A 14,341-nucleotide genomic window follows, 5' to 3' on the forward strand; every position below is an offset into this window, starting at 1 on the left:
AAATAAAGTATGAGCAACTTAATGATTTTTAAAATATAAATATGGCATTATTATAGTAAATGTAATAAATAATATCTTCAGTCTTGAACAATTCACAAAACGATAAATTAAAGTTTATCAGGTAAAATTAAGAAAATCAAACATTCATTCATTTTTTATTTATAAACTGAAATGGTAAATGTATCATCAGTAGTTTATATCAATAAAAAATTCTAGCTATAGAATTTTAATTTTATTATAAGTACTTATATATAGTTTAACCAAAACATATTATTGATATAAAAAAATCTTTGAATTTCTTAATTTATATCAACTGCATTCACATGAAGTATTGACTTGATTCTAACTGTATCTTATTACTATTTTAATAGATATAGGTAATCAATCCATCCATATATTTTAATAATTTTGAGTTAACGACTGAAAGCTATTTATGACTCTTCAATAATTAATTAAATTTAAAGAAAAAATTTTTATATTTTATTGGGGGATTATATAGATTATTCCCTACGGAATTTCGGGACTTTGAGTATATATCTGAACTCAGGGGACTGAGACGAGTTTAACGATACCTTACTTTTGGACCAGAGACCAAAAATAAGAAAGTTAACATAGTTACGATTTCTTGCCTTTCACGATGCATTCTATGCCATATTAGAGTTTTCCAGTAGGTGGCATTGCTTGTAGTTTCCACTGGGTTCGATTACACATATCATTAAATTAATTTAAATTAACACATTTGTAAGACACCACATCATCTGGGTACGGTTACTCACATCTTGTCTTCTTCTAAAGTAAATAGTGTGTCTTCTAACCTAACCTAACCAGAAAAAAGAAAATTAAGCAGACAACACCATAGTTGCTAGTACTGCCATCTAGCAGTAGGGTCTGAAAACCAGTCTTTCACAGTGTCTTTTTATCAAAAAAAAGCAATAAATTGTTTATTAAATAAAGCAATAAATGAAAGGCAATAAATTGTTAAACACTCAGCAGCTCCCCTCTGAGAGATCCGTCGGGGGCACGAACAGTCAAACACCACCTCCTTTTTTCCTTTTGTTCAAGAACTACCATGAATCAATAACTAGTGACATTAAACATTTGGCGTTAAACATTAGCCAAATATCACCAAGTTCCGAAATTCCACAGGAAAATTTCGAAATTCCAATCCATAGTACAGCCTTTTATTGTTAACAAATATGGTAAGTTAACTTTTTTATACACTATTCAAATACCTGTTTAAATTATCTTATGTAATACATTTTATGCAAATTTACCTTTCAATTGAAAACTGAAATTGCTTGATGTAATTCTGTTTTCAGTATATGCTACATTACATTCAGATTCTGAAGTAAGAGATACAAATTCAGTATTTTGTTCTGTTTGATTTTCATTATCTGGTGTTTGTAATGTAAATATAGCATTTTCTGTAGTAACTTCTGATCCTGTAGTAACATCAGATGCCACTGTCACAACTGCTGGATCACCATCTGTAGAATGAACTATTTGAATATTTCCCATCAGTGCAATGTTTCCATCTTGATCAGGTATCATAGTTACATTTCCTAAATCATCCAATGTAATATTTTCAACTGAAAGTTAATAAATATTTTATTACTTTAAATTATTTAATTTTGTTAGATAAATTTAATTCTGATATATGCATTTAATATAATCATCTAACCCATTCTACTTTTACTATATACTAAATAAAAATCAAATTGATAAAATACAAACATTATACTAAAATTACAAATTAAATTAGTTTCTTTGTTAACTTTAAAATTTCAACTAATTTAAAAAAATTTAGACTACCTTACAATATATTTTAAACCTCTAATTACAAAATTGCATTAACATATTGATAAAGTTTCTTTAAAATATAACCACATATTTTAATAAAATAAAATATAACCACAAATTTGTAAAATGCTTTCTACGTTTCAAATTACATTTTTTACTAATACAATAATATATATTTTATTAATTAACATGTACTATACATATTTTACATTATCAATTTATATATGGTATATTTTATCAATTTAAAATATAAGCTAGTTAAATAAGCATCTATACTAAAATTCCATACTAACTAGGAAACATTAGATATCAGAAACTAGCAAGTAAGCCTGGCATTGTCTGGGAAAAAATGACAGACATTGAGATTATTAGATTCTTTCACACTTCTAACCCTTCTATTGTATTACATCATAGTATATGATTTATATAACAACAAAGGTTATCTTATGTAAGGGTTTATCATACTAAGTGACAAATCAAACACACTTAAAAAATTTTTATTTCTCTACTATACACAATTACAGAATTTTTAAAATGTATTAGATTGGTCACTTGGTATGATAAACCCTTAGGTAAGATAACCTTTGTTGTTATATAAATCAAATGCTATAATATAACAAACATTAAAACCATATAAACAGTTTGGTTATTTCAGCCTACCACTGTCATTTTTATTTCACTATTCGGATGGTACAAAATGGCACAACTTCATTGGTCAAGTGGACACCAATTGAAAATAAGATATCCTAAATTTGTTAAAATATGATATTTTTTTCCTATTAGCTCTAAAAAACTGTTCCATTCACAGCCAAATATCAAATGGTGATCTGCCAACGAATCAAATTTCACAAAAAACAGACCAAATATTTAAACTCGGCACTCTCGAAAACCACTTAAGACATATTTTGTGCTCGCCAGTAACCTCATATTATGTAATTTTCCTATTCAAATGCCACCATACCACTGGGTCAGATAGGAAGAAGGAACTGTTGCAGAAGGGGACTGAAGTTGATTCGACCAAATGTAGTAGTTGACCTCCTCCTGAGAGAGAGAATGATCAACAACTACTAATTAATACTGATCTAATATAATAATAATTAATATTTGAAAAGTGATTTGTATTGGATAACTTGTGATGGCCCCTGCATGTGATAGAAGTTGCTAACCTTAACGTCCGAAAGACTTCATATAAGATTTGTTTAAATAAATAAATCTTGCAAAAATACAATAATTGCTTTTATGTGATCCCGTAAAAATAACTGGTAAAACCAGGCTGAAAAAGTCAAGTACAGCAAGCATCTAAGTAAAGGAAACTTTTGAAAATTGTGGCATAAAAATAGTGGATGTAGATTTGACAGTAAGACTCAACATGTGTATAAAGTGCACATTACAGAGATTACAATTACAAGAAATTTTAAATGAAGCAATGTCGCCATGATGATAAATAGGAAAAATAATCATCAGCACAGAAAAAGACTTTGAGCTCTACTTTGTGCCTTAAAAATCATTGCACATACATTCATTCGGCTGAACATTAGAACATCTTTCAGCAGTATCAGTAGAAAGTTTGGGGCAATGGCTTTATGAATTAATAAGGGAAGATGAAATCAGGAAAAGAGGTGGAGTGTCCAGGTTTTGTGGTAGTTAAGCATGTCCTCATAAATATTGCATTTATAGAAAAATCATTATAATTGATTTGGTTTATTTGGATAAGGCAATGCAACACATGAGCAATCTATCAAGGAGAATGCATCCCACAAAGACTTTTCTGTAAAACTGGACCTTATTTATGTGTTACTAACGTGAAGAAGACCCAGAAAACTCCATGTGACCAGTCCATTGGCAATGCACAAACCCATGACTGACTACCAGTGTTCAGCAGTTCTATAGACTTGGTTATTGGAGGGTACTTATTGGACTGCAATTTGTTGAGATGAAATTTGAAAAAATTGTAACCTATAAATTCCCACTGTCATCCATCTGTCCTTCCTTAATATCGAGAATGGAGTTAGATGAACAAGACCGTATGAAAAGCTTAAGAGCAGGAGGTCCAGATTAACTATACACAAACTTCCAGTTTGCACTACAAGTCACATTATTTCAATTCAAAAATCTTCCCATGAACAGAGTTTGATACATTACTGCTATGACTATACTGCTAACAGGAAAAGTATAATATCCAGGGACAAAACACTATTCCATTCCATACAGGCAAATGCTATGTGCTACCTGTCACAGTAATGGCATAATAGCAATAACCTATCTCACGCTACATCATTGTTACAGTAATTAAGTGAATATAATATACACTCACTGGCCAATGAATTAGAAACAGTAGTTTAATATTTTATTGAACCACCTTTAACTTGAATTACATCATTTACTCAATTTGGCATGGATTCTACAAGGTGCTGAAGTGCTTGTAAGTCCAATGCACACCAGGCATTCACTAGACTTTCCTTTTGTTTGCGTAGATTTGATGGAAGCAGATTTTGCTGGTGGATCTGTCATTCCTAACATGTTCCATATGTTCTTGATAGGGTTAAGATCTAGGCTCTGTGGTGGCCATGGTGGGTAGCAAAAGTCATCTTCATGATCACTGAACCACCCACTGATGAACAATTCTTGCATGATGGACAGTAGTGTTGTCATCAAAGAAAGAGCCATCACATGCAGGAAAAAAATGCAGTATTGCAGGATAAACTTGATTGGTAACAATGTTCATGAACTCGTTTGAAGTCACTTGACCTTCCATGAATATCAGCAGACAGTTCCATCCCAACAGAACATGCCCCATACCATAACACCCCCACCAGAACCTTTATGAGTTAATGAGGCAAGCAGGGTGCATTGCTTTGTGGGGCTCCCTCCAAATCCTCTATCTATGTTGGTACAGAATAAGGTGTACTGTGATTTGTCTGACCATATTACTTCTTACCAGTCCTCAGATGTCCAATCACAGCACTCTTGACACCACTGTACATAAACTTTCTGGTTCTTCACAGAAATCAGTGGTTTTCAAAAACCAGTCAGCTCTACAGTTCTTGGTATTGTGGCTCCAGTAAGACAGATACCCACAATCAGCCCTTTTTGAAACTCTGTCAAGTCCTTCTCTTTTCCCCATTTTCATAAACTTAACGACCGTACTGACCAACAGCATTCCTAAATAGGAGCTTATGAACACATGGTAATGCACATGACTCAAGTATTTTGCATATAAGCTGCAAAATTACACTTACTTAATATGCATGGGGGTTTCTAATTCATTGGCTAGTAAGTGTATATATTTTTAAAATTATATTCTTTTCGTAAGAATTATATATAGTTTATTATTTTCTTAAATGCTTTGTCAATAGATTGTGCTACATGTAAAGCCAGCAAATTAAACATAGACAGAAATTAATTGATATATAGAAATCCAATCAATATTTTGGGGTGGGATTATGACATTATCTAAAGAAAAAATAAAAGTAAACTCACGCCAAAGTTGTATATACTTCTGATAAATAGCACTGAGTTCAGCGTTAACGTAAATTCTTCTTTTTTACTGCAAGCACTTTCGACGAAATTACGTTCGTCGTCTTCAGGCGAATAAGGAAAGAACAAATTTGAAAGTAACACGCACTGAACGTTCCAAACCGATAACAGAAAATTTTCGTTGGCGAATTTTTAAAAATAATATATTCTTTTAGCGTTCAATAACTTCGCCGGTTCGAAGGAGATTTTAAATCGGCGCGACTGATGACGCATGCGCTGAAAAGCACACGCGCTAAATGTGCAACTGTCGGCGTGTTTGGGTGTTTAGGCGCTTGTAAAGAGTGACCCAAATTTCGGGCAAGTCCAGGGTGGGGACAATGCATGCATGCTTAAGTTGTATGCATTTGGGAACTACTCTTTTGGCTCTGCACATTAGTACGTTAACGCTGAACTCAGTGCTATTTATCAGAAGTATATACAACTTTGGCGTGAGTTTACTTTTATTTTTTCTACAAGCAATGGAAACTGCGAAAAACTCTTTCTTCACATTGCTGAAACTACAGATAGTGTGGCAAAAATTGCTCGCCCAACTACAATTCCTACTAATGTGCAGAGCCAAAAGAGTAGTTCCCAAATGCATACAACTTAAGCATGCATGCAACGTCCCCACCCTGGACTTGCCCGAAATTTGGGTCACTCTTTACAAGCGCCTAAACACCCAAACACGCCGACAGTCGCACATTTAGCGCGTGGACTTTTCAGCGCATGCGCCATCAGTCACGCCGATTTAAAATCTCCTTCGAACCGGCGAAGTTACCGAACGCTAAAAGAATATATTATTTTTAAAAATTCGCCAACGAAAATTTTCTGTTATCGGTTTGGAACATTCGGCGCGTGCCACTTTCAAATTTGTTCTTTCCTTATTCGCCTGAAGACGACGAACGTAATTTCGTCGAAAGTGCTTGCAGTAAAAAGAAGAATTTACGTTAACGCTGAACTCAGTGCTATTTATCAGAAGTATAGACATTATCTAAGTTAGAAGTACGTGAATGTAACTACCAAGTTTTGTAGCAATTGGTTAAATGGCTTAGATGTTCATAGTGAGCAAACAAACAACCTCATTTATATATATATATAGATAAAACAGTTAAAATAGTTCTCTTGCCATGAAAATATTGATGATATAAAAAGGATAATTTGTGCCAGTTTTATTTTCCTAGGAGTTTTAATAAAAAATTTTTCAATGTAATTGTACATAAATCAAAAATAATTTTAATGGTATCTTTAAATGTGAATACTAACAAAACAAACAATTTTTGTATTTAAGAAAAAAGATTCAAGATATAAGAGAAATATAGTGAAAACTTTATCATTCCAAGGAAAGTTATGTATAAAAGTTCCAAAAATGTTTAAGAGCTGTTATATAGTAGTTGACTAGAATTCAAATTTGATTGTATATGCAGACTTTATGAACCAAATACTTTATCAGGAATTTTTAGAGTGAACAAAGACAATTTTAATAAATATAGAAGAAAATACTGTACAATAGGATTACATTATTCAGGAAAGTTTCATTTTCACATTAATTTCAATTAAATGACAGAGATTAACGTGAAAGTAAATCCTTAATTATTACATTTACAAAGAAATGTAGAATAATGATTATTTCTAATAATAATGTTTAATAATTATTATTATGGCTTAAATAGCCTGAAATATATATATATTTGTATAACAAACACTTTAACAATGAACAATTTATTGACAATTATTCATTTTACATTTTTATATCTGAAGTTATTATTTTAATTTGTTTTATCATTTATCAGATATTTGGTGTAAAAATTATTTAAATTTAATGTAATCCAAAGGTTTTATATAAACTATATAAACTGACTAAAAACCTATAGTTATATCTTATTTTTAAAATATTATAAATATTACAGACAATATATATATAACATAATCAATCCATACCTTGTGCATTATCATTTTGCTCAATGGAAGATACTTCATTGGCATATATTTCCATAATATTATTTTCATCCATATTATCATTTGATTTCAATATGCAGATATTGTTTTCTTGTTCATTTACATCTTCTGTCGATTCTATTATTTTACCACAGTCACTATTATGATATAAACCCAACTTTTTATGATCCATAAATTTTACAATGTCATTAAATTCTTCATGACAAATTCCACAAATCAAGACATCCATTTTTAAAATCTGTTAATAAAAAATACATATACTTATCACTTATTTTATTATATTTATTCCAAACTAATTGTAAATATATCTAATATAAAAATAATGTTTTGTTAAAAAATAATTTTTTTCATTTAAAAAATAATTAAAACCAACTTATTAATGGGTCATAAAAGTCATAAATATGAACTGCAAAAGAAAGAAATAAAAAGATGCTGTTAAACTGAAACTTTTATTCCTTTATTTTCCAACTAAAATTTTTAATATTTTTATTAAAAGAGAAACAAATTATCCAATGTTGTTTGGACTTTCCTCTTCTTTTCTTCATGAAGTTTGGCAGCATTGAATTACATTTTCTTAAGCTCTTTTGTATTAGTACAGCATTCTCATTATTCAAAATTATACCAGAAGAAACTTTTTAAAAATATGCATGAAAAAAGTCCAAATTGCATAGCACCAAAATTTGACAAGTAATGTAGGATGAATGGTTGGACTAAGTACCATTAGCTATTTTGCCAATTATTCCCAATCTAAATTGACAACACAGTAATTTTTTACTATAAAGTTTATAATCACAAAATAGGTTATATGCAACTACAAATTTCTCTGTGCTTTTCTAAAAAGATATGCAATTTTTAATACAGCAAATTTAAAATAAAAGTTAACAGCACATTTAAAACAGTGTTGAAATACTTTCTACCTTTACTTACATTTTTGGGTTTATTGACTCAATGACCTAAAATAAGTCATTTTTGGGTGTCAATGACTCATAGAACCATATTATTCTTTGAGTTTATTGATTCATTGCATGTGAAAGAGTTACAAAACAATTAAGTTTTAAGTTAAATTTTAAGAAAAAAAATGGCATAGATTATTTTTAAAACTATATAAAACATAAATTCTATCAGTAAATAGAAGTCAGTTTCTGAGTGTGAGATTGGTAAATAAAACAAACATGCAAAGTAGAAACTTATTTCATTCAAATGTCTTTGACATTACAAAACATCTTCTTTAGGATGGCTTTATAAGTAGAACACAAAGCACCCACTAAAACAGATTTGAATATACATTCAAAATCACATTTACATTTTTAGTCTGAAAATTTAATAATTATAAATTCTCTTATACATATTGGGCTGGCAATGACTAAATTATAATGAATTATTGCTCATTAATTGAATCTTCTAGCACACTTTATAAACCACACTATAGTAAATTCTGTCCTAAATGAAGTTGCACTAAGCAAGATATTCCTGTATGTTTGTGTTATATATATATATAGTGAAACCTTGCTTAGCAGGCAACTCATATAACAAGCAAAGCAAATTGTAAAAAATGATTCTCTTAACAAGCAATGTTTTGCATAACGAGTGACAAGGAGAGGGGAAGTCTCAGATTGTGCACATGCTACATCAGTCTGTGTTTAGCACTAGTTCTGCTAGCATCTTTGTCATTTATGATCACACATTTTTCTAAACTTGTGTTTACACATATTACATATAAACATCAACAACCATAGCCTGTTATGTAAACATGCCAAACAATATGTCAAATTCTTGGGCTATGTAAAGGCTATAATTAAATATTAGAAATTACTGTATTTTGACTTTCTTTCGTTTTCTGCGAATCGAATTCGCATTACAGGTTGGTTCATTCCGCACTAGAAGAAAAGATGATTCCTGCTCCTTAACAATGTACTCCTTAACAATGTATACTGTATAATTTTCTTTGAATAAACATTATACATAAAATATTTGAGTATTTTTTCAGCATGAAATGCATTATTGTATTTTACATTAATTTATATGGGAAAAATTGTTTTGCTTAATGAGTGTTTCACTTTACGAGTAACGTTCTGGAATGAATTATGCTCATTAAGCAAGGTTCCACTGTATAGTATAATATAATATTCATAAAACTAATGCAAACACTGTTAGCAATTTTGATTAAAAATAAAAATAAACAGTATTTTAAAATTTTAATAACAATTAATTTTTATTCTAGGTTAAGATTTCTTTATGTATTAATCAATTTATTTTTCAAACAAAATGATGTCATTATCACTGAACAATAAATTTCTCATTGCAGCAAGGATTTTTATCTTTTATTATTATTCTAAAGTACGGTATTCAACTGGAGATTAGTAAATAAAGCAAGAACATCCTTATAACTCCAGCAAAAACATTTAATTACAAATGTTTTCATCTTATTTAAGGTCATTGTCAGGTAACACATTCAAAATTTCAAATTGATCTCTTTTAAATGTGTTCTTGATGATGACCTTAAAGAAGTTGAAAATATTTGTAATTAAATATTTTTAATAAAGTTAAAAGGTTGTTTTGCTTTACTTATTATTGAAAAAAATTTTTTTAATTTTTTTTGCATATCTTTTATTCAAAAAGAGAAATTTATTATGAATAAGTCTAAATATAAGTATCTTAGCAATAAAAATTATAATATAACTACAACATTTGTGTAAATCAATAATAAACAATTTAATTAATAGATAAATAAATAATGAATTTGTTTAATGAATGAATAATGAATTTAGTTAAAATGCAATGCCTATTTTAAATTATTACATGATTAAAAACTAATCATTTTTACATTACCAAGTCTACTATAAACTTGCAAATGTGACATTTTGAAACCATTAACAAGAGGTTATGTCGTTTTATTGTTAAACAATAAGAAATAGTCTACAGAAACAGTCTTTATAGCAATATGTTATTTAAATGAAAATTATGACAACAGAATTAAACATATAAAAATTTTTTTTTAAAAACACATGTAAAGATGTAATTAAATTTCTTTTATATATAATCTTTTAAGATTTATAGCAATTAATTCAAAAAATATACAAGATTCCATTTTCTAATTATGATTTTCCTATTTAAATATGCAAGACTCAACAAATGAGACTTTCTTTTTACTTTGTATGTACATAAAAATTAAATAAATAACTGAAAAACTGTTTTAAGGCTTAAATTTTTAATAATTACTATTGCAATAATCAAATTATACTTCTATCATCCTTTCTTATAAAATGTAAAAACACTCCACACTAAGCAATGTTACAAAATTAACAACACAACTGTCTATTGGTGTTTCAAAAAAGATTTTATTCACACAAATACTTTCAATAGTTTATAACTGTTCTCTTATGTAAATAAATCTATCCTGTAAAGCCAATAGACAGTTGTGTTATTAATTTTGTAACATTCTTTCTTAAAATAATCATAATTAATCAATAGTTTATAAGTTCATAATACAGTGATTAGTTATATTCAGAAAAAGGGAAATATTTGACAATTTGAATATTCTTTATTTTATATGAATGCCATTTAATTCAAATTAAATACACAAAAAACTATAATTTGAATCATTAAAAATTTAATTAATCCAAAATACTCTACTGAGCATTAATGTCATTTGAAAACACTATCTATTATATTTTTACAAGAAAAAATTATAAGTATTATTATTTTTTGTATATTTTCTCACAAGTTTTAAAAAATACACAATAGTGAGGTTGAGACCAAAGTTTTAAACGCGAAAACGTGCACATCGGACGTTCAGTGCCATTTTCCTGTAAGCCTAGAAATTTGACAATAGCATTTAGAAAGTCAGTAAACAATGGTGTTTGGAATGTGCTCGACATTCCAAACACCATTGTCAAACTTCTAGGCTTACAGGAAAGCGGTGCTGAACGTCCGACATACACATTTTCACGTTGAAAACTTCACTCTCAACCTCTCTAATATTAAACAATGATTAAACATTATTAATTTATTAGACTATTCTGCAAGAATTTAATGTCAATTGTATTTTAAAATAACAGTGTCATAAAATAATAAATTCAAAATGACAGTAATATTAAAACAGCAGATTAATAACATCCCAGTTGTTCCATATGATGATAATCCAGAAAATAAATAAATATGCAATACAATATTAAATTTGAAGAAAAAAAAAAAAACTCAACTTCCCAACAGGGTTGGGTAATGACTTCTTAGTGGTCAATGAAAGTTTGAAAGAAGTCAACAAGCAAATTAAATACATATTGTACATGTATATATTTAAAAATTCCTGAAAATATTTCACTATCATTTTCAAAACTTTCCAAATGTGCACGTGGTGTGTGTGTGTGTGTGTGTGTGTAAGGGGGATTATTGGAAAAAATTTTCTTAAAAGTGTTACAAACCCTTGCAATATAGGTTATCTATTCAAATTAATATTACAATCAACTTTTTTAGCTTAAGAGAACAATGTGCAATTAAATATCTCTAAATATTTAGATAAAATCAAGCTAAAATTTAATAAAATACAGAAAAACTAAAATGATAATCAATACTTTTAAATATTATGTTAATCTGTATTTTATGAAACAGATAAATGTATTTACAACTGACATATGTATACACACACACACACAGAAAATCTACTATATTTCAAATTCATAAGTTAACACATGGTTTCAATTCCCTTAATAAAATGAAAAGAAAAAACTTTATATATTTTGTATTTCTTCTATAAATTTTAGTTTTTCACTTCATTAAGGTAAAAAATAAAAAATAAAAGTTGGAAAATGAGTATAAAATTATTATATTTCGCTTGAAATTAATGTATTAATTGTGAAGTTTTTCTAAATATATCCAATTATAGAATTTTAATTAAATAGCACTTTTATATACCAAAGCTTTGCTTATACTTCATTAAAAAAATATTTATATAATTAACGTTTCTACATTTTATAACTTCGAGTCAATTACAAATCTCATGTTTTAGACTTAAAATGACTAAGTAAATTTATAATATAAATTAATGTATTTATAATATTACATAAATATTAAATCATGGCTTTCATAATTTCTCTTTTGTGTGTAAACAAATTTTAAAATACAAATTTAATCAGTTTCTGCAATGCAAAAGCTAAAAAAAAAAAAAAAATATATCTAAAACTTTTAATTTTCAATTCAAACAAGAAATTTGCTATCGCTTCCTCTATTGGTTATAATAAAATTCAAATCATTTAACATTAGCCAATCAAATGAATTTTAACAAATTAATTTTCTAACATGTTACGGTTGATACGACTATAACATATGAAGAATATATCTGCAGATTCTAAAACTATTTATCATTATCATTTTTTAAAATTATTGCAATATTCTTAATATAATTAAAAATAAATATAATTTATTAATATAATTTAATAGAATATAATAGTCTCATATATAGCAAGAAAGCGTACCGATGTCTTTTCCAATTCCGAAGATGAACTTAGTAGTTTGTGGTTTAATGGCGACGAGTCATGACGTCATTCGCGGTTACATTCTCGAAATAAAATTATGAAATACGCAATACAGTTTTAAATATAAAAATGTTAAATAGTTTATAATATCAATAATTTAAACATAGATTAATGAGATAAACTATTAATAATATACAAACAAAAAGGAAAACTAAAATCTTTAAAAATGTTTTTTCTTGTATGATACACTGTGTAAACACAAAAAGATCAGTACAGTAAGACCACACTTAACGCGGGGGATGCATTCCTGGACGACAAAGCGCTAAGCGAAACAGCGTTAAACGAGACCATTTTAACATAGAGTAAATAGGGATAGGGGAACACGCGTCCAAAAAATAAGCAAATTTTACTATACTTTTAAGTTATTGTTATATAAAGTTTTTCATATTAATATATATTAAATAACACATAAGCATATGTCCACAGAAATGTAAAGTTAATTTTTTGTGACGAAGGTCCTGGCTCTTCTGAAATTCTTGTTTTTTGCGATGAAGTCGTGTAGTTTTATTGGTCACTTTTTTCTTCCTTAAGCAAATGTCGATAGCGGAAGATCGCATCCAAAACGCCTAGTTTTGCATTGGCATCTTATCAAAATCTGGATCATTCGGTACAATTTGATCAACGATTTCGGTTATCGTTACCAAACTTTTAATAAGGAAATCTGTACAGAAATTTTTTGGGTTCTTCGTTTTCAGAATCACTATTTTTCAGTTCTACATAAATTTCTTGTTCTGCCAGTTCTTGAAGGTCGTCGTTGGTAAGGCTCTCGCCAGAAACCTGCGGTAAACTCCCCAATATCCTGCTCGTCTACATCTCTGTATCGATTAAGTTGACAATTTTGTCGACCTAACGATCAGCGATAGGCTCTTTTCGATGAGAATTCTTGGATACCTTCAGCCATAACTTCTTCCACACTCCGTTCATGCATTTCTTAGTTAATTCTTGCCAAGCGAAGTCGATATTTCTTATGGTATCCATGATGTTATATTTTTTCCAAAATTACACAAAACAAACATAGATTTAAGGGAAGTACAGCGCTACGACGAATTGCCACCTTTTGCTGATTGGTTCGTGTTTGGGAATAATTGTATTATATACGAATCAATGAAATACTGCGTTAATTTGAATCAGCGTAAATTTTGATCGTTTTTTAGGCATCAAACAGACCGCGTTATATTGAATCAGCGTTAAGCGGGGTCTTACTGTACTGTACCGTACATATCAGTACTATCTTTATGCTTCAGACACTAGTTAATTAACGTGAAAATGTTACCGTTGACGGTAACATTTTCACGTTACCAACTAGTTAAGCAACTACTAATATTGTTACTGAAGCAATTATTATTATTATTATTTTTTAAATTAGGTAAAAATTAATAAAGTTTATGAGACAAATAAATAATGAATTCAAATTATTATCAGGTTCTGAACGCGAACCTCCAAGTTCAAAAATACATTATTCGAAATGTTTTTAGGAACTACAACCTATCTCCAGCAGCGGCCGGATGGCCGAGCGGTCAAGGTTAGCAGCCTGCCGC

At 28.9% G+C, this 14,341-nt stretch overlaps 1 protein-coding gene across 4 annotated transcripts in view; it reads right to left on the reverse strand.

Annotated features, from left to right (window-relative positions):
• LOC136983944 (zinc finger protein ZFAT-like) overlaps positions 1-12,841 on the reverse strand; it is a 50,142-nt gene extending 37,301 nt beyond the window's left edge. For 2 of the 4 annotated variants that reach the window (XM_067280834.1, XM_067280831.1), the window contains exons 1-4: positions 12,744-12,841; positions 8,465-8,536; positions 7,255-7,511; positions 1,275-1,589 (exon numbers count right to left, since the gene is read on the reverse strand). In XM_067280834.1, coding sequence (XP_067136935.1) covers positions 1,275-1,589; positions 7,255-7,501 — 562 coding nt within the window. In that variant the 5' untranslated portion in view covers positions 7,502-7,511; positions 8,465-8,536; positions 12,744-12,841. Of the gene's footprint in view, positions 1-1,274; positions 1,590-7,254; positions 7,512-8,461; positions 8,537-12,743 lie in introns of all 4 variants that reach the window. The other 2 variants (XM_067280833.1, XM_067280832.1) reach the window with 2 other exon arrangements.
• Between the last annotated feature and the right edge of the window lie 1,500 nt (positions 12,842-14,341).

Source organism: Centruroides vittatus, unplaced genomic scaffold (assembly GCF_030686945.1).
Source record: "Centruroides vittatus isolate TY-2023 unplaced genomic scaffold, ASM3068694v2 contig_898, whole genome shotgun sequence".
NCBI classification, from domain to species: domain Eukaryota; kingdom Metazoa; phylum Arthropoda; class Arachnida; order Scorpiones; family Buthidae; genus Centruroides; species Centruroides vittatus.